Here is an 18491-nt window from a genome sequence, read left to right as displayed (position 1 = left end):
GGGCTTGACGTGTGAACGGTCAAAAATGTTTTTCGAAAAAGTGCAAGGGACGTGGCCCCCCAAAATTACGTCCGTGTGTATCTAGGTTTCTCTCGTGACCAAACCGTACCAGAAAACATCAATGTTTTATTTGATGTCATTTTGACGTTAATTTCCCAAATGTATGTTTCATTTTATGTCAAAATTCATGTTACAATTAACCAACAAGTCTTCTCAAGTAAGGAGTCAACAATTTAGTTTGTTTTCAAATGTAGTTTATTGAGCAAATAAGGTACAGGATAAGATTTTAAAAAAGAACAAAATGTTGTCATTGACAACATTGCTGAGAAAATACAAAGTGTTACAGGATCGCTGACTTACTTTTGTCTAAAAAATTATTATGGAAAATGTATGAATGTATTTAAAATAGTTTAGAGGTTACAATTCAGTCATTTATAGAATTGTGGTAAAAAATGATTTTCCCCCCCCCCCAACATGTTGACATTTTGTGCATGCTAACATTTTTCTCCTTTGTTTGGAAAAAGGAAATCCCACTGCAAAAAAAGAACACATTCGATGAACCTACAGTCAGTTCTAAGTACTCCAAACGATAGCCTTGAGCCAAAATGAAAATACAGCATAAGAAGGTACTACACAAATCACAAAGCGTGCATTGAAAGAAATACGGTTCACCCCTGTTTTCATGCTGCAACAGTATTTCCATTGTCCAACTATGCAACAATATGTGCCCAACACAGTACTGTGCTTAAGGAATTAGCTTTAGAGTTACGAGTGCAAATTACAGTTACTTATAAAGTGCATTATTGGTAGGTACGCATAATCAACATTGGATTTACACACCTTCTTTTATACTTAAAGAACCTGTCTCTGTCATGTTTACTACAGCAAACAAACCATAAAGCAAAGAACATATGAATGGAAACAGTCTTGTCACAAACTCAAATTGTACAGCCACTTAGAACTTTAACCAATCAGACCTTCTAAATCAGGTTTTTTTAAACATTATTGGAGCCCTCTAGACATGACATAACACCCCATAGTCTCCTTCACACTCATATTACCCCAATATAGTAGACATAATATAGACTCACACGTTAGCATTGGGAGAGTACCTTGTTGATGTCCTTTTTTTGGTTACCTTCCTGTTTTGTACAGTACTTCCTGCGGTGACTATTGTCTCGTCAATGTAACCTTAGTGACACCTAGTGACCAGTGTAGACTACTACATATCATCACAACATCTTTGAAGCCGCCTTCTGAATGCCTTTAGTGCCTTTAGTTCATTTATTTTTATGCTTGGCACTTTAGGTAAAAAAAAAAAAATGTAGAATTGACTTAAATATGCATATTTTTGACTAAAATCAACCACAAAAAAAGCAATGATTTCTGAATATATTTTTGAAAAAAACGTGATCGAGTGAAACTGTGAAATTCGAAACACAAAGTGGCGAGAGGTTACTTAACTGTAGTTTCTTTAAATAGCAAATAAAGTGAACATTATAATTATAATTATTATAATCCCTCATGATCATGATTGAGGCGGTGTTACTCTGGATGAGGAATGCTGAATGGTTTGGTCATTCCACTGTTGGAAGTGGTGTTCCCTCCACAGTCGACATACTGGTACATCTCCTGTGAGACTTGCTCAGCATGGCTGAAGTACGTGGTGGTGACCGTCACTCTGCAGAGAGGACAAGCATAAAGTGAGGTCCCCCATCCACCAACCAACAAACACGCACCAGTGGCCTGTACTACGAAGCAGGATTTCTCCTTACCCTGGATGAGTTGGAGGATTAAGTCAGGATATGCCGTTCTAGGAAGCTGGTTCACTTTTTTTTGTCGCCATGGTAACTCATACGCTGGAGCTGATCTGCTTGTGAGCAGGTTAGGTTTCGCGATACAAGACAAGAGCCAAAAACAGTGCAGCCCACTGACCAATAAGAGATCACAGCCTATAAAAGCCCGGCCCACTGACCAATCAGTTGTCTCTGAAAATGACATCATCGTTCGTTGACAGGGACCGCGCTGACTCAGCGCAGATAGTACGAGTACTTCGAGCTTTAAAAGCAAGGATTTGCCAAGACTAAAAACAATGAGATTTTGAAAAAAGTCATACATTTACGAGAATAAAGTCGTAAATTCACGAGAAAAAAAAAAAGAGTGTAAGTTTACGAGAAAAAAAGTCCTAACATTACGAGAATAAAGTCGTAAATCTACGAGAAAAAAGTCGTAATATTACGAGAATAAAGTCGTAATATCACGTGTCATACGTGTCCGAGGGAAAATAGAGCATAGCTCTTCAGGAAGGAAAGAAACTTTCCTCTTGCTCCAGGCAAGCTTTTATTTATAACGTGGCAGCAAAACAGAGCAGTTGAGCACAAACAGATGAGCATGTCTCGCCCTTTTCACTTCCGCCTTCCTTAACCCGTCCCCCACACACGGTCACATAAGTCCCCCCTTTTCATAGCTGTCTCAGACAATGCCTGTTATGATGGCGTATTAAAATAATCTGAGATTTCGAGAATAAAGTTGTAGCCTATTTTTATATCTTTAGAACACACAGAGAAGAGAAAGACGTGTGTTCATGTCTCACATAAGGATTGTGGATGATGAGCAACTTTTTTTTGGGACTGTACATCTGGCGCTAACTCAGCCCCCTGTATGTGAATGCGCTCATGGCAAGACAAAAAAAACTGATTTGACTAATCCAGCTTCGTAGAACCGCTTATCCCACACCTTCAATGTGTGGCTTAGTTAAACCGGAAGACAAAGAAGAGATCTTGGATAAGTTAAGCATGATTCGTAGTACAGGCCTCAGCTGTCCGATAGTAGACCAAGACGACTTACTGCATCATCAAGACTATGTTGTGCACTTTGATCCTTAGTAGAGTGCAGTAGTCACTGTGAAATGAAACAAATATCAGTCAGTTTAGGATGTTCTAAGACAGGGGTCAGCAACCATTAGCATCAAAAGAGCACTTTTGCCTCCTCTTCCAGTAGAGATGAATGGTCTTGAGGTGGAAAACAAGACACAGCTTATATACAGATATATAGAGTACACGTGTGAGTGAGTCTTGTGAGTCGTTCACGTATTTGTGTAAAATTAAAACAAGATGTAGCCAATGTTAACATAAAAAAAAGCCCATCAGGGTTCACATATCTGCATATCAGTGCTGTCTGCTCAATATTTGACTCATCACAGGCAATTCAATATGCTTGCACTGAATTCATTAATTTACCTACTGGTGATGTTTGTCACCATTCTATGCGTCCTGTCCTTGACTGTCTTTGCAGAGCGAGGCATTTCTTTCATTCTCTGAATAATTTCTTGTGGATTTTTTTTTAACTCAGAGAAAAGATCCTGTGATATTTTTATGAACGATTCTTTCACGTATTCTCCATCTGTGAACGGCTTCCCCCTCCTTACGCTCTCTGATGCAGTCACAATGCTAGCAGCTGTTGTACCGGTTGAATTTGGAGCATTCATCGAGCAACCATGCTCTCTGCTCAACCTTCCGTAGTAGTTGCAAAATCCCTCACTTACGCCCATCTGCAGTTGGGTACTTTTGAGAAAAAGCTGAGTGCTTGCTTGCTAATTTCTCGCCACATATCAAGCACACGGGTGGGTAAGCCAGCGTCACTGGCAGTGAAGACCAAGGAATATGTCCAAACAGAATTAAATTCTCTATTTTCCCTTGATATTTTTTTTTTTACGGATGTATTCATGGTTATACTTGTAGGTAGATTACCGCAGGCCAGGTAACACAAAGACGTGCCCTCCCCCTTCCCTTGCTCATCCAATCAGCAGCCCGAACGCAGTGTAGATGCATTCACGGACTTGCAGTGAGTCGGATATTTCATACGCTTTTCAAAAATGCACACTTCTTCAGCTTTGGTGTGGGAGCCGCAGGTTGCCGACCACTGTTCAAAGTGCAGGGGTGTGCAGTTATGTTGACTCGCGAGGCACATTTAGTTATCTACCCCTATATCTACACAGCAATAACTTGTTTATCGTGGTTAATTGGTTCCAGACCCAACTGTGATAACTGAATTTCCACAAAGTAGGATTCCTTATTTATAAATTTATACTTTATACTTTCATACTTAGAGCATAGAAAACCTTCTAAATACTGTTTTTAACATTTCTTTAGAACCCTCTAGACATGAAATAACACCCAATAGTCACCTTTAGGCTCATATTACCCAATAGAGTAGATTTAATAAGAGAAAATAAGACATAATATAGATTTACATATGATAGCATTGGTGCATGTCCTCCTTGTTCTTTTTTTTTTACTTTCTGTTCTGTACAGTACTTCCTGCGGTGGCTATTGTCTCGACACCTTGTGACCACTGTAGAATACTGCATATCATCACAACGTACTGTATTTGAAAGCCTTATATTTGTATTTTAATTCATTTAACCATTTTTATGCTGGAAAATACATATGTTGAAATATGCATATTTTGAGACTAATAATAGGCCGTATTGAACAATGAAACAGTGACTGTTAGTATAGATTAAAAAAAAACGTGATAGACTGAAACCGCGAAATTCGAAGTGGCAAGGGACGACTGCATACGGTATATATATTTTTTATAAATATAATAATATCCAGAAGTATGTAGGTGAGGAGTACTTACTACATGGAGCTCATCTCATCCTCTATGACAGTGGGGACCATATAATCAATCTGTAAATGAAAAGAAAGATGAGTCACCCTTGTACTTTCATGTTTTGTCGGCATATCGAGAGGTACCTGTTTCATGTCCAGAGGTCCAATGGCAGTGACGTTGCTGATGCGAGATTTTCCAACCACAGTGTTGACAAACTCCACCTGAGCTGTGATGTTGGCCACCTCCACTGAATAGTAGTTGTTGTTGGTGATATTGAGCGTGTTCTGAGGAAGGAGTGGATAAATGGATCAGTACGAACCGCACTCCTCGTGGAGTCAATGTTTATAAGCAAAGAACACCCGGAAAAAAAGTTCTACTGCATATAGTCCGTATAGGTCCTCAGGGCTGGGTATCACGGCCAGCTTCCTGAATCGATTCCACTTCGATTCATAAGGTTGTAAATTGGTTAATCACAATTCCCGATGTTCCGTCAGTAAGTGTGTGCTGATTTTAAATACAAAGTACACGTTATCCAACATCTAATATCTCACTATGTTGATGAACAGGGGTTTACAAACTTTTTTCAGCGAGGGCCACATCGTGAAAAATGACAAGGATGCAACTTTGCCACTAAAGCAACGCATGTAGATGTGCTAAGGAGAAAAAAATGCATCTCAGCTTTGTCATATAGGTGAAAAGGCCTATTATTAGTATCAACTTTGCTCTTTTTTTCCCCATTTTTGCTGTTGTTTTTTTCCCCAATAATATTTTGACTTTATTCCCATAATATTAACATTGACATTAACTTTGTAGGGAAATTCCAAAGCACGCACACGCAGTGTAGTTCCAAATGTGAAAATTGTAAATAGTTCATAGTTCAAATTGTAAATAGTTCATAGTGTTATATTTGTGTTTTGTTGTGGTGCAGTTGTTCAGATATTTGAGCTGCAAAAGCAAAATATTTGTGTCAAAGTGAAAGTTATGCTTGAAATGTATCTTTTCACAAAAAAGCTGGTTTTCGCCCTTTTCTAGTTGGGAGCTGATATTTTCCAGAAACGTACCCACGTTCTACTGCTGATTACTAAAGAACGGAAAAAGGTAGAAACAAACTTTTTCCATCTAATGAAAGACAAGAGTCTAACTTTTCTTTTGGTAGGATCCATGTTTACATAGCCATAGAACACAACATTCCGTGTGCCTTGAAAAATCAGACAAAATCCTCTAAAATGGCCGGCACTGAAGGGAGTTGAATTTAAAAAAATGGCTGGGATTGAATGAGTTCATTACACTAATTTGCTTTGTCACCTATAACACGAAGCTAAGTTGTTGATGATTTATTCATAAATAGAACTACCTTGGATTGGTTTCGGCATATCATCCTTCAGTTTTTCTGTATGCTACAGTATGTATGGAAACCCTCAAACCTTTGGATCCTTTCACCAGAAGATATTTGTGATGGTTTGACTGAGGCATGCATTGAGAAGTGAAGCTGTTCATCCATTTTCTACAGTTTGTCATGGTGACCTTGTCAGGTTTGCTGAGTTTAGCCAATCACTGGTAATATAAATCAACCCACAGTTTGGGCAGTTTTGGTGTCAATATATACTGAACCAGTGAGCCGCTGAAGAGGCTCACCGTGATGTTCAGATAGACGCTGTGCTTGTCTTGGTCATAGCTGACGTAAACAGACTTCACCCCGACGTAGGTCACGTCGATGGATCGAGGGAAGAGGAAGAAGACGGCCAGGCTAGACAGCAGCAGGCAGACTGCAACCGACGCGGTTACATACAACTTCCTGTGGAGGACACAGGACGTCTGTTAAGACTTTGGATGGTACTTGTCAGCCCTGAAAAATGCTCACACTGTATAATATGGCTGGAATGCGCACAGTCAACAGTCGAAGCAGTTTTTATATTTCATTTTAAAAATCGTTCAAGACAAAAAGCTAAGCTGTTGATGTTTTGCATTTGTTCCCTTACTCCACTGAAAATGAACTGACCCGTTACCTGAAAACCGAGGTATGTACCGAACCGCGATTATGGCGCGCTCTTACACTCCTAATGCAAACCAAGTATCATTTGTGATTTTATAATTACTATTAGTAGTTTTCTTTAAGCTTGTGTCAGCCAAAATACAGTCGTGCCTCGCCACTTCACGGTTCAAATTTTGCGGCTTTCCTTTTTTCCAAAAATAAATAATAATAAATTGTATTTGACTGAGGCCAACTATTAGTAAAAAAATATACACATTTAAGCAGATTTTACATATTCTTGACCTAAATTAAGCATTTTCAATCATAAATGGCAAAATGAACTAAAATACTAATATAGGGCATTCAGAAGACATTCAAAGACGTGAGATGTAGTATTCGACACTGTCACAAGGTGTCAGCAATGTTACGTTGATAAGACAATCGCAACCAGGAAGTACACTGTTCCCAACATCAAGAAACTCTCCCAATGTAATGTGTCTTATTTATGTCTAATATGTCTTATTTTTTCATCTTATGTCTAGTATATTGGGTAATACGAGCATAAAGGTGACTATAGGGGTGTTATTTCACATCTAGAGGGCTCTAAATCCATATTTAGAAGGTCACAAACAGGTTTTCTACGCTTTAACTACTAAAGTAATCCATTTATAAATAGGAAATCCTACTTTGTGGAAATTCACTTATCACAGTCGGGTCTGGAACCAATTAACCGCCATAAAGAGGGATTGCTGTATCTTCTAAAACAATACATACTGTATGTATCGGCAAAGCAGAGTACAGGAAAATGTATTGGTATTACAGTGCATATGTTAGATAACACAGCACAGAAATGATTCTGTAAAACTGTTGCAACGTATTGCACAGACTAGATATGTCAAACACAATATTTCCACACATTGTGTAAACAAATATAAATGTACATACGTCCTCCTGGGGCGAAGCCTTTGGTCACTGTATGGAATCAATGCCACAAGTTGATTTTCCTGTCCTGAAGCAAAGACAAGGTCAGTGAAGAGAAGCAGACAACTATGGATTTAGTTATTGAAGAACTACAGACAAAGGTCCTGCTGAAATAGGTTTCAGACTCACTTAGGGCCTGATCTACTAACATCCCAAATAACAAGTGCTAAATTGCATGAACAAACAAACAAAAAATTGCACAGTCCAAATATGTTGACAAGCGCGCGCAAGATTCTCTCGCTGTCGTGATGACATTTGCATCTCGTCCTCCCAGTATTTTGTGTATTCTGATAATCTGCATATATCCTGCATATTCATAAAGACAAGCACACAAAATGGACTGAGTGCTATATATAATTTTTTTAATACACGCAAAAGTTACGATACGGCCCTATTTTTTCACATTTAATGCAGTTACGGTAATCCCTCGTCATTTTGTGCTTTGAATTTCACCGCTTCACTCTATCATGGTTTTTCAAAAATATATTAATTAATGAATCAAAATGAACTAAAATACAAATACAAGGCATTCAAAGACATTGTGATGATATGTAGTATTCTAAACTGGTCACTAGATGTCAGTAATGTTACTCTAATGTTCGGTGAGACACACAAGCACAAGACTTGATCACTGGAACAACAGGCTTTTATTGCAGGTTTGAATGATCTCACAAACAATAATCCCAAACACGGACTACTGCAGCTCAAATCAACTCTGAACCCTCAACATCACTTCCTGTCCGTCCCCCACTCATCTCCCCTAGCATTGGAACACAATTACAGCAACACACACGAGCATGAGTCTCATTTATGTCTTATTTTATGTTACTATGCCTACTGTATTGGGTAATAGGAGTGCAAAGGTGACTATACGAGTGTAATTTTAGATCAAGAGGGCTCTAATAATGTTAAAAAACGTGTTTAGAAAATCATCAACAGGTTTTCTACCGTCTAATCATGAAAACATTGCATTTATAAATAAGGAATCCTACTTTGAAATTCACTTATCACGGTCTGGAATCAATTAACCGGGATAAACGAGGGATTACTGCACAACAGAACACCATAAACAGAAGTGTTACAGTACCTCTGGGGATTCTTCCAGTGCCCTGACATGTAGGACACGTCACACTGTCCCGTCCCGTGAACTCCACATATGGAAACTGGGAAACGTCCCCGTCCTTCCCATCTTCAGTGGGCGTGTCCTCTTGATGTGCAGTGAGGCCATCCTGAGCCACACCGTAGCCAGTCTGTTTGAGAAAATGGGAGAATGACTTCCACATGGTCACACCTGAAAATGTAAAGCAGAACAGTCTCAGAAAGGTCCGTGCAATTTGGTGGCAAATACTGCTTCTATTGCAGTTTGGCGGTGTGGTAGGGATGCGCATAGTACCGCTATACAAATTCAAATTACAAATTTATTCACAATATTTATAATACTACTAATATATATCTAAAATACAATAATACTGCTCCAACTTTTTACATAATACAGAAGTGAACAGTCAGGCTGAATTAAGTTCAATAAGACGGTACCCACACCTGGATGGTAAATGTTAGTCAGGTAACTTGATACTGCATTTCCCATCCGTTAATGGGACAAATTCAGGCTAGTATCGGCAATACCGATACTTTGTGCTAATGTATGATACATTTTTTAAAGTAGTGTACAGTATTTCAAGTCATAGCATAAAGAATACAAGACATAAACCCTTAAGTATACTGAGGCAGCCTAGTGATTTACAACATAGCCAAGCTAATACACAACAGACAACATCATATGTACGTAAAAATAGTATATTAAACAATTAAAAAATACAATTATTAAACCGTTAAAAATAATGATTAATTGTTAATACGTACTATTTGAAATAACAATTTCTCAATTCACACATTGGTCCGTTTACGTATTATACACTCATCCGGGCGGAAGAAAAAGTAGTTCCCACCAAAAGTGTCAATATTTGGATTTGAATATCGACTTTCGCGCATAAAGACCTGGTTTCGGAAGTATTTATCCGCACATCGCTACGAAAGAAGCTAATGCTAGCGTCACTTGTTAGCTGCAGGTGGCCGGCTAACGATACATTTACAACGTACGCTATCGTAAGCCTACCACGTTGAAAATGTGAACGTGTGAAATTAATGCACTATAGTAAACATATACGCTTTAGACAGAACAATGAAGCAGTCAGGTGAAGACGTAACGACACCGACCGGTTTTAACTCGTCAAACTAGCAGCTAGCTACTAAACGCGCAAAATGAACAACAGCAACTATGCCGATTCTGTTCATTGATGCAAAGGTACACAAATATAACCAATGCTGTACGACAATGGAACTAGTGCGAAATAGATATAAATGTATTTACCTTATGCAACAGCTTCTGATTGAGTGGACTGCGACGAGTGGGTCATGCAGTGTTATGTTTACCAACCAAGACAGAAACAGACATGCGCGTTGCGTGAGTGGGATGCTGGAAAGTGTGTCCCGGGGACCATTTGTGGCACGCAGGCCTGCAGCACATTCAAAGAATATATTATGACAAGAAAACAAACAAAAAAATCTGCAAAAATGTAAAAATTCAGCAGTAATTTTACAAGACTAAAGTCAAAATGAGAAAAAGGTTTTAATTAATGAGAAAAAGTAATTTTACAACAGTAACATCTTAATGTTATGACAAAAAATAAACTTAATTTTAGTAGCATAAATTAGAAATATTAAAGAAAAATGTTTTTTTGAAGTCCTAATAATATGGAAAACAAAACAACAAAGTGGAATTTTTGGGAAATTCGGTTGCTAAAAACTTATAAATATCAAAACATGGGGATCAAGTCATAATTACAAGAAGAAAATTTACAAGCAATTTGGTAAAAACAGCTGTTATTTTACAAAAATACAGTCAAAATATGAAGAGAAAACAGTCATATTCTAACCAGAAAAAAGTTGCAATTTTACGAGAATAAACTGAAAATATTACGAGGAAAAACAATGACATTTTAGTAGCATAGAGTTGAAATGTTTAAGAAAAAATTGTATTCTTTTAAAGCAATATGAGAAACATCCATCCATCCATTTTCTATGCCTCTTATCCTCACTAGGGTATGCTGGAGCCTATCCCAGCTGACTTCAGGCAAGAGACGGGGTATACCCAGGACTGGTCACCAGCCAATCGCAGAATATGAGAAACAAACAAAACAAAATAAAATTGTAGTTTTTGGAAAATTTGTTTGGGGCAAACATTATAATGTTATAGGAATAAAGTCAAAATATTATGTGAATATAGTTATAATATTACGAGAACAAAATGTACAAATTGAAAGTTTAATATTTAGAAAATTAGAAAAAAACAACACAAAAAGGGAAAAAAAGAGCAAATACTGAAGTTGATACTAATAATAGGCTTTTTCACCAATGTCACAAAGCTGAGAAGCAGTTTTTTTCTTGACCGACTATATCACTTCTTAGCATATCTACATGTGATGCTTTACCAAATATCAAAGTGGCAAAGTTGCAGCCTTTCATTTTTCACTATGTGGCCCTCACTGGAAAAAGTTTGGACACCTCTTCCCTAAGGACACATATGGCAAGATCCTGAGAAATGTTTGCAAGATCACAAGTTTTTTCAAGCCTTTGTTTACTACCGTTTTTTCCTGCTGCGACGTGTACTATCATTCACAGTAGTGATGCCATAGCTCACAGTCTTGTTTTCCACACAGCACAGAGAAGGGGGCGCTTTTTCTTTCAATGGAACAATGGAGCTTCAGGTTGTGCAGGGGCGTCAAACGGTAGCTGGCTGTGTGGAGATGTTGCAGGGGGCATCCCTCACGACTGAAGGCCCTCGTCTGTGCGGTAATGACTGGCTTTTTCAACCGGACAACGCTGCAGTTCAGAATGCCTGCCTGACAAAGGACTTCTTCCAGAGAAATAAGCTCGCTCTTTTGGACCATCCTGCGCGCTCCCCTGATCTAAATCCAACTGAGAACATTTGGGGATGGATGGCAAGGGAAGTTTACAAAAACGTACATCAGTTCCAGACAGTGGATGCCCTCCGTGAAGCCATCTTCACCACCTGGCGCAACATTCCTTCTAGCCTCCTGGAAACACTCGCATCAAGCATGCCCAGACCCATTTTTCAGGTGATTAACAAAAATGGTGCAGCTCCTCACCAGTGAGTCATTTTTTAAACATTTTATTTCTATTTTAGCGGGGGTTTCAGTTTTTTTTTTGAGCCATGTTCTTAAACATTTGATCAGCTGATGAAAAGCCTACTTCACTTTGATGCCTGTTTGCACAACAGCAACCTTCCATTTGACAGTAAATTAATATAATTATTCATCAGCAGAACATGTACTGTATGTTCATTTCAACAAAATCCAGCAATATATTTAATTCATTGATCATTATTAATGAGATATTCTATATCTACATTTACTTAAACATTATACATTCATGTCAGTTTTCTACTCCTTTATTTATTATTTATTCATTTAGCTTTACTTATTTCATATTTATGAAATTCTGTTTCCTTTTAATTTATTGATTTGCATTTTTAATACTTTCTTGTCCTTAAAACGTTAACATTGAGAGACATGTTGAATTGTGTAAACGTGATGGTCCACCATTTGATGTTAACGTGGCATATTTCCTTTATAACAGTATTTTCAGGCATAAAATAATGCCAAAACAAGCAATGGTGACACATTTCATTGTTTACTCTTAACTTGCTCCAAGAGTTACAGTTTCTTTTAACAATTTAAAGAGCTCTAAACTAAAAGCCGCCTCAGAGTATTACACAACATTTCCATCGGCATTTTAAAAAAAAAGCAACTGTAAACATTGTTAAACGACTACACATCAAAAAATATTCAACATTACTATTAATAAAAGGAAATGAAAAAAGGAGATGTAGAAAAAGTCTGTGGGAACATTAAATCATTTCATACAAGCAGAGTGAAACACGGTTAAAATGGATCTAGTCGAACATGTCGTCGTGATCGTTGTCCTCCTCGTTGTCCGTCTCAGCAAAGTACTTGACTTCCTTCTTTGCACGGCCAGCCCGGAATGACGTGTTGACTGCACTCTTTTCATCCTCCTCATCAGACGGAGGCTTCTGAGACTTCTGTTCAACCACACAAACATTCCCACTCTCATTACTGCTGCGTTCAGGGCCCCAAACAAATATTTCACCCCTTTAAACCCCCCGCTGCAATAGAGAGGCTGTGTGTCCATGAAACACACCAATGAGTCCTGTCCCTTTAAGAAAGTACTCCTGATCTCAACTCATTATGGATAAAAGACACCTGTCACACAAACACTCTCTTCCATTCAAACCATGGGCAAGACCAAAGACCTGACCTCAGGGACAAGATTATAAACTGGAATGGACTTCAAGACCATCAACAAGATTCTAGACCTGCACAAGACTGGAATGTTCTACAAAACCATCAAGACTATAGACCTCCACTAAACTGGAATGGACTACAAGATCATCAACAAGATTGTAGACCCGCACAAGACTGTAATGGGCCACAAGTCCATCAACAAGATTGTAGGCCTGCACACGACAGGAGTGAACCACAATACCATCAACAGGACTGTAGACCTACACAAGACCGTCATTACGATTGTAGACCTGCACAAGGTTGGAATGTGGACTACAAAACCATCATTAAGACTGAATACCTGTACAAGGCTGAGATGGATTAAAAGACCATCAACAAGACTGTAGACCTGCACAAGACTGGAATGGACTGCAATATCATCAAAAACGATTGTAGAGCTGCACAAGACTGGAATGGACTACAAGACCATCCACAAGAAAGTAGCCCTGCACAAGACTGGGATGGAATACAAGACTGTAGACCTGCACAAGACTGGAATGGAATACAAAACCATCACTAAGATTGTAGACCTGCCCAAGACTGTAATCGAGTAAGACTGGTACGGATTACAAGACCATCAACAAACAGGACAATATGTGGTTACTTTCAATAACAGACACTCACTCTGCCTCCTGGTTTTGGAATTTTCTTCATGGGACTATACTCGTCATCCTCCGAGCCAGAGGCCATTCTCTTTCTTCCCCGACCTTTACCTGTGTTAAAATTCATTAAATCCAGTCAGGCAAATGTGATGGACAAATAAGTTGAGAAGTTGTGTACCTTTAAGAGCTACTGTCTTGGACCCAGTGTCAGAGTCAGAGTCACAGATGGATTTCTTTGCTTTTGGTGTTGGTGTCTTTTTCGCTTTTGGACCTGCATTGGATGGCTTCTTGGCTGCTGAATATGACAGAAAATGCTTCAACACTTTTGTAAAATGGAGCTAAAATGTTTCCATGTTTTCCTCATTGCAAACGTAGAAGATTTCACGCTGTAACAGAGCGCTCTATAGTGGACATGGACATACATTACCTTTCTTTGCAAGCGATGGACTGTCAAACGCATGACTGCTTGAAAACGTGGAGATAAGTCGGTGGTTGTCATCGTCGCTGTCAGATTTGGACATTTCTAAAATGATACCAACACAACCTACTGTCATGCTCTCTGTAATTTTATCACACGCGCTGTGTTTTAGGATAGAAAAGGTACGGCAGGGTATACAGTATGTAGGTATTAGGGCCCGACCAATTATAAACAATAGAAAGTAATTGGGAATTGGACAAAAATTGAGTGATGGGGTTCGACTGATTCATCAGCCGGTTCATTTCGTGTGTCGACTATAGCCATTGGAGCATAGCTGTTCAGTGAGAAAGTTGTACTTGATTCCATTTTGGCTTTTCATTTTACAAATATTATAACTTTCTTCTTAAATAATATTCATAGATTTTCTTTTAGTAATATTATGACTTTGTTCCCATAATATTTAGACTTTATTCCCATAATATTAAATCTTTTCCCCCAACTTAATTTTCCAAAAATGACAACTTTATTTTATTTTGTGTGTTTCTCATAATATTACCACCTTTTAAAAAATAACATATTTTTTCTTTAATATTTCAACTCTATGCAGCTAATTCTCCTTAGCATACGACTTTTTTCTCATAATATTGTGACTTTATTGTCGTAAAATTACAGCTGTTTTTCCAATTTCTGCTTTTGTTTCTTGATTTAAATTGAACTTTTCTTGTAAATTTCCTCCTCACAATTGCGACTTTACTCCCATAATATTTTGACTGCATTGCAGTAATATAACTTTGCCCGCAACCTAACTTTCCAAAGCTTACAACTTTAGTCTTAAAGTCTTTTTTCTTTATAGTATTTCAACTTTACGCTATCAAAATGACCTAAAATTACATTATTTTTCCTCATAATATTACAACATTATTGTCGTAAAATTACGATTTTTTCTTTTCTTTTTTTTTACTTTATTCTTGTAAAATTACTACTGTGTTTTCCATTTTTATGGATTTTTTTTAGTTTTCTTGTTAAATTCAATTTTTAGAATGTGCCGCGGCCCAATGAAAAAAAAACAACTAACCTGAATATGGCCCCTGCGGCTGCACATTGGACACCCCTGTTATAGACTTTGCATTATTATTATTATTTTGTTTCTCATAGCTTCACTGCCTTTTGCACATTCATCCATCCATTTTCTATCCCGCTTCTCCTCTTTAGGCTCGTGGAGCCTATCCCAGCTGACTTCGGGCGACAGGCGGGGTACACGCTGGACTGGTCGCCAGCCAATCGCAGGGCACATATAGACAAACAACCATTCACACTCACATTCATAATTTAGACAATTTAGAGTCCCCAATTAACCTAACATGCATGTTTTTGGAATGTGGGAGGAAACCGGAGTACCCGGAGAAAACCCACGCACACACGGGGAGAACATGCAAACTCCACACAGAAATGCCCAAGGGAGAATCGACCCAGGTCTTCCCGATCTCCAGACTGTGACTGTGTTGGCCAACATGGTAACCACTAGACCACCGTGCGGCTGCCTTTTGCACATTATATTTATATCAATATCATTATATTGTTCATGCTGCTTGTTTCACACAATTTCTGCTAATAAAAACATTTGAAAATAGTCAATTTGTGTCTTTGGAACAAGTGTATGTAACTGCAATCAAGTCTCATCAATGTAACATTACTGACACCTAGTGACCAGTGTAGAACACTACATGTCACAACATCTACTGTATGAATGCGTCTTCTGAATGCCTTATTTTTGTATTATAGTTATTTTAGCCATTTTTATCCTTGAAAATTCTTAATTAAGGCAAAAAAAACTTAAAATGTGCTTAAATATGCTTTTTAAAATTTACTAATAATAGGTTGTATTCAACTACGAAACAGCATGATTTATTCATTAAGATATTTTTGATTGCTGTAAACTAAAAAGCAAAAAGATAAAAAAGCAGAGTAAAAAGTTGCATGAAGTTTTCACTCACCGCTGTCATTGCTGTCTTCAGAGATGCTGCTTGTCTCCTTTTTTGTAAAAGACTCTGATCTGGAAAGGAAAGAAGCGGCCACAAATGAGTGCTATCTCATAAAAAAACAACTAATATTGACGTTTATGAAGTGCAGCAGATGTGTTTACGTGGTCTTTTGTTTGGGGGCAGAGTAAGAGTCTTTGTTGCAGTCAGAATCCTCATCATTCTGGTCACTGTAGTGCTCCTTGATTTCACATGCATCTTTTGATGCCCTTACTGGAGAAGAGGCCACGTCATCGTTATCATCATCTCCATTTTCCTCTTTATCGGCCTCATCTTCCTCCTCCTCGGAAAAGTCAAAGGTGTATTTTGGCTTGGACGCTAAAGGACAGCAGAGCATGGTTCAAACTCCGTGAACTCCTTACAAATGACTACAACAGTCTGAGTCTCAATGTGATGCTCCCTTCAGGGCCATATGTTCTACATCCTAGCTTCCCAAAGTGTGCTACGCAAATCTTCATGGGGGGTACGTTAATAAAAATGAAAAATAGCATGATTACACCGGTGTCTGAAAGCCTAACACTACGCAGTGTGATTGAACGCCTCATCGTGTGAAAAGCTCCTGCACAGTGCAGGGAGTACAGCGCTTTATACAAACAAATAAGTATGTTTGATGATGATGATGTTTGATGCAGATATTGGAATGGTCAAACCATACCTGATGCCCTCTGAGACTTGGTCTCGCGAGGGATGACAAGTTGACTGCTCTCCCGATCACTGTCTGAATTGGACTCATCATCAGACCATGGGTTTCTTTTTTTCACCTTCTTTAGAGGAGTGCCTTTGGGCCCTGGAGTTTTTCTTACTCTGGGAGTCCCTGCATTAACACACACACAAATAAATAAACAATAACTAGGTGTGTCCCTAGTCGTTATTGATATTGGATATCTGACCGATAGCAGCAAAAAACAAGTATCGACTGTCCGAAAAAGACGTTGCTGCTGAATGCAAAACTTGTCATGCAAAAGTTTCCCGTGGTGGCACAGAACTGGGGACGCTTAATAGGATTAGCATCACAACAAACAGTATGAGGATTTTCGAAAGACCACAGTAGATAAAGAAACAAATCTCTGGTTCCCTCCAACGCTGTCCAATACATTTGCAAAAAAGAGGAACTCCCACGGGACGGTGAAAAGTCGTTAGCTATACAGTAATCCCTCGCCACTATTACTGTTGTTGACCTGACTGTTGTTGTTTGCATTGTTCCCGTGTCCCTCCCCCAGGCGCTCAACTTCTCTATCCTATTTTCTCTATACATCTACTATCTGTGCATCTACACTGTCTCTCAAGCTCAACCCTACAGAGCCTAGGTTCTGTTCGAGGTTTCTTCCCTAAAGCAGGGGTGTCCAAAGGCCATTTGCAGCCTGCAGCACATCCTAAAAATATATTTTAACAAGAAAATTAAAAAACAAAGCAAAAATGAAAAAAAAAAAAAAAAATCAGCAGTTATTTTACAAGAATAAGGCAAAATATTAAGAGAATAAAGCGATATAACGAGTCGGCCGTGTGGCAGTATTTTTGGTTCAAGTCCGAAAAAGACTTTGCGGCTGAGTGCAAAACTTGTCATGCACAAGTTTCCTTTGTGGCACAAAACCAGGGAATTTTAATACGACCAACCGCATCGTGAATATGAATGGGAAATTGCCACGAGACAGCAAAAAGTCATTAGCTATAACAGAAAAGAGTGAGCCTCTGCCGGTGATGAGTAATGTCGGGTTTAAATGCTTCATTGAGCACCTCCAACCTCGGCATATTATGCCTAGCTGCCACTACATTGTGGATAAAACTATGTCCCACTTGCATAAAGAAGTGAACCAACCTGCTGTTGCTGACTATTGTTCTCTGAGTAATACTGTATCACTTGATCCACCCTTTTCTAATAGTCCACATGTATGATTTGTGTTTTTCTAATATTGCACAGTACGAAATAAATAATAATAGTATGTATGATTCATGTTGATATCGGCATCGGCCTATGTTCAACGTTGCAATATCCAATTCCAATTATTATAAATACTGAATCCTACTTTGCGGAAATTCACTTATCATGGTCTGGTCTGGAATCAATTACCTGCAATAGACGAGGGCTTATTGTATTGCAAAACCGCGGCCCATAAGGGCAGATTGTACTTTTGCCGTGTACCATCCCTAATGTAAAGTGTCTGTCCTGTTGGATACGACAACTAAAGCAAGTTGACAATACTGTACAATGTACAATACTGACCTGGTTCTTTCTTCTCCTTCTTTACACGTGGTGTCTTTGGTTTGATTGCGGGGCTTTCTCCTGTTGCTGCATCTCCACCCAAACCATCATCATCACCCTCCAACTTCAGAGCTGGGTCTGAGTCCACCTGAGAGGAAAGACAACATGTAATGCCTTTGATGGGTGTTTAGTAGCCCTATCTCTTGGATAGCCTATTAGCCCAATCTCTCCAAGCTGCAAACCTAGAGGGAAGACTGTGTAATGTACTATATAAAAAG

The 18491-nt window shown here is 38.6% G+C and overlaps 2 protein-coding genes across 4 annotated transcripts in view; both read right to left on the bottom strand.

Annotated features, from left to right (window-relative positions):
- Positions 1-230: 230 nt before the first annotated feature.
- On the bottom strand, positions 231-10064 carry LOC129173583 (transmembrane protein 106B-like). Its single transcript, XM_054764636.1, has 8 exons — positions 9942-10064; positions 8658-8861; positions 7535-7598; positions 6253-6412; positions 4761-4901; positions 4645-4694; positions 2848-2901; positions 231-1681 (listed from the first exon to the last, which is right to left on the bottom strand). Exons 2-8 carry the CDS (start codon positions 8851-8853, stop codon positions 1546-1548), a joined length of 801 nt encoding a protein of 266 aa, XP_054620611.1. The 5' UTR covers positions 8854-8861; positions 9942-10064; the 3' UTR covers positions 231-1545.
- Positions 10065-12261: 2197 nt separating this feature from the next.
- top2b (DNA topoisomerase II beta) overlaps positions 12262-18491 on the bottom strand; it is a 36223-nt gene continuing 29993 nt past the window's right edge. For 2 of the 3 annotated variants that reach the window (XM_054763810.1, XM_054763811.1), the window contains exons 29-36: positions 18235-18361; positions 16669-16827; positions 16118-16331; positions 15969-16027; positions 13984-14079; positions 13735-13851; positions 13579-13667; positions 12262-12692 (exon numbers count right to left, since the gene is read on the bottom strand). In XM_054763810.1, coding sequence (XP_054619785.1) covers positions 12546-12692; positions 13579-13667; positions 13735-13851; positions 13984-14079; positions 15969-16027; positions 16118-16331; positions 16669-16827; positions 18235-18361 — 1008 coding nt within the window. In that variant the 3' untranslated portion in view covers positions 12262-12545. The remainder of the gene's footprint in view (positions 12693-13578; positions 13668-13734; positions 13852-13983; positions 14080-15968; positions 16028-16117; positions 16332-16668; positions 16828-18234; positions 18362-18491) is intronic. The other variant, XM_054763812.1, reaches the window with a different exon arrangement.

This window comes from Dunckerocampus dactyliophorus, chromosome 20 (genome assembly GCF_027744805.1).
Source record: "Dunckerocampus dactyliophorus isolate RoL2022-P2 chromosome 20, RoL_Ddac_1.1, whole genome shotgun sequence".
NCBI lineage: Eukaryota > Metazoa > Chordata > Actinopteri > Syngnathiformes > Syngnathidae > Dunckerocampus > Dunckerocampus dactyliophorus.
This window is presented reverse-complemented; position numbering and strand designations above follow the sequence as displayed.

What these genes read in the sequence shown, in the direction of transcription:
- LOC129173583 (XM_054764636.1), bottom strand. Translation starts at nt 8,853, where the DNA reads ATGTGGAAGTCATTCTCCCATTTTCTCAAACAGACTGGCTACGGTGTG. An exon ending in CACTGGAAGAATCCCCAGAG is followed by an intron (nt 7,599 to 8,657) that starts GTACTGTAACAC and finishes TCTTTGCTTCAG; the next exon opens with GACAGGAAAATCAACTTGTG. An exon ending in GCGTCTATCTGAACATCACG is followed by an intron (nt 4,902 to 6,252) that starts GTGAGCCTCTTC and finishes CTCCTTCCTCAG; the next exon opens with AACACGCTCAATATCACCAA.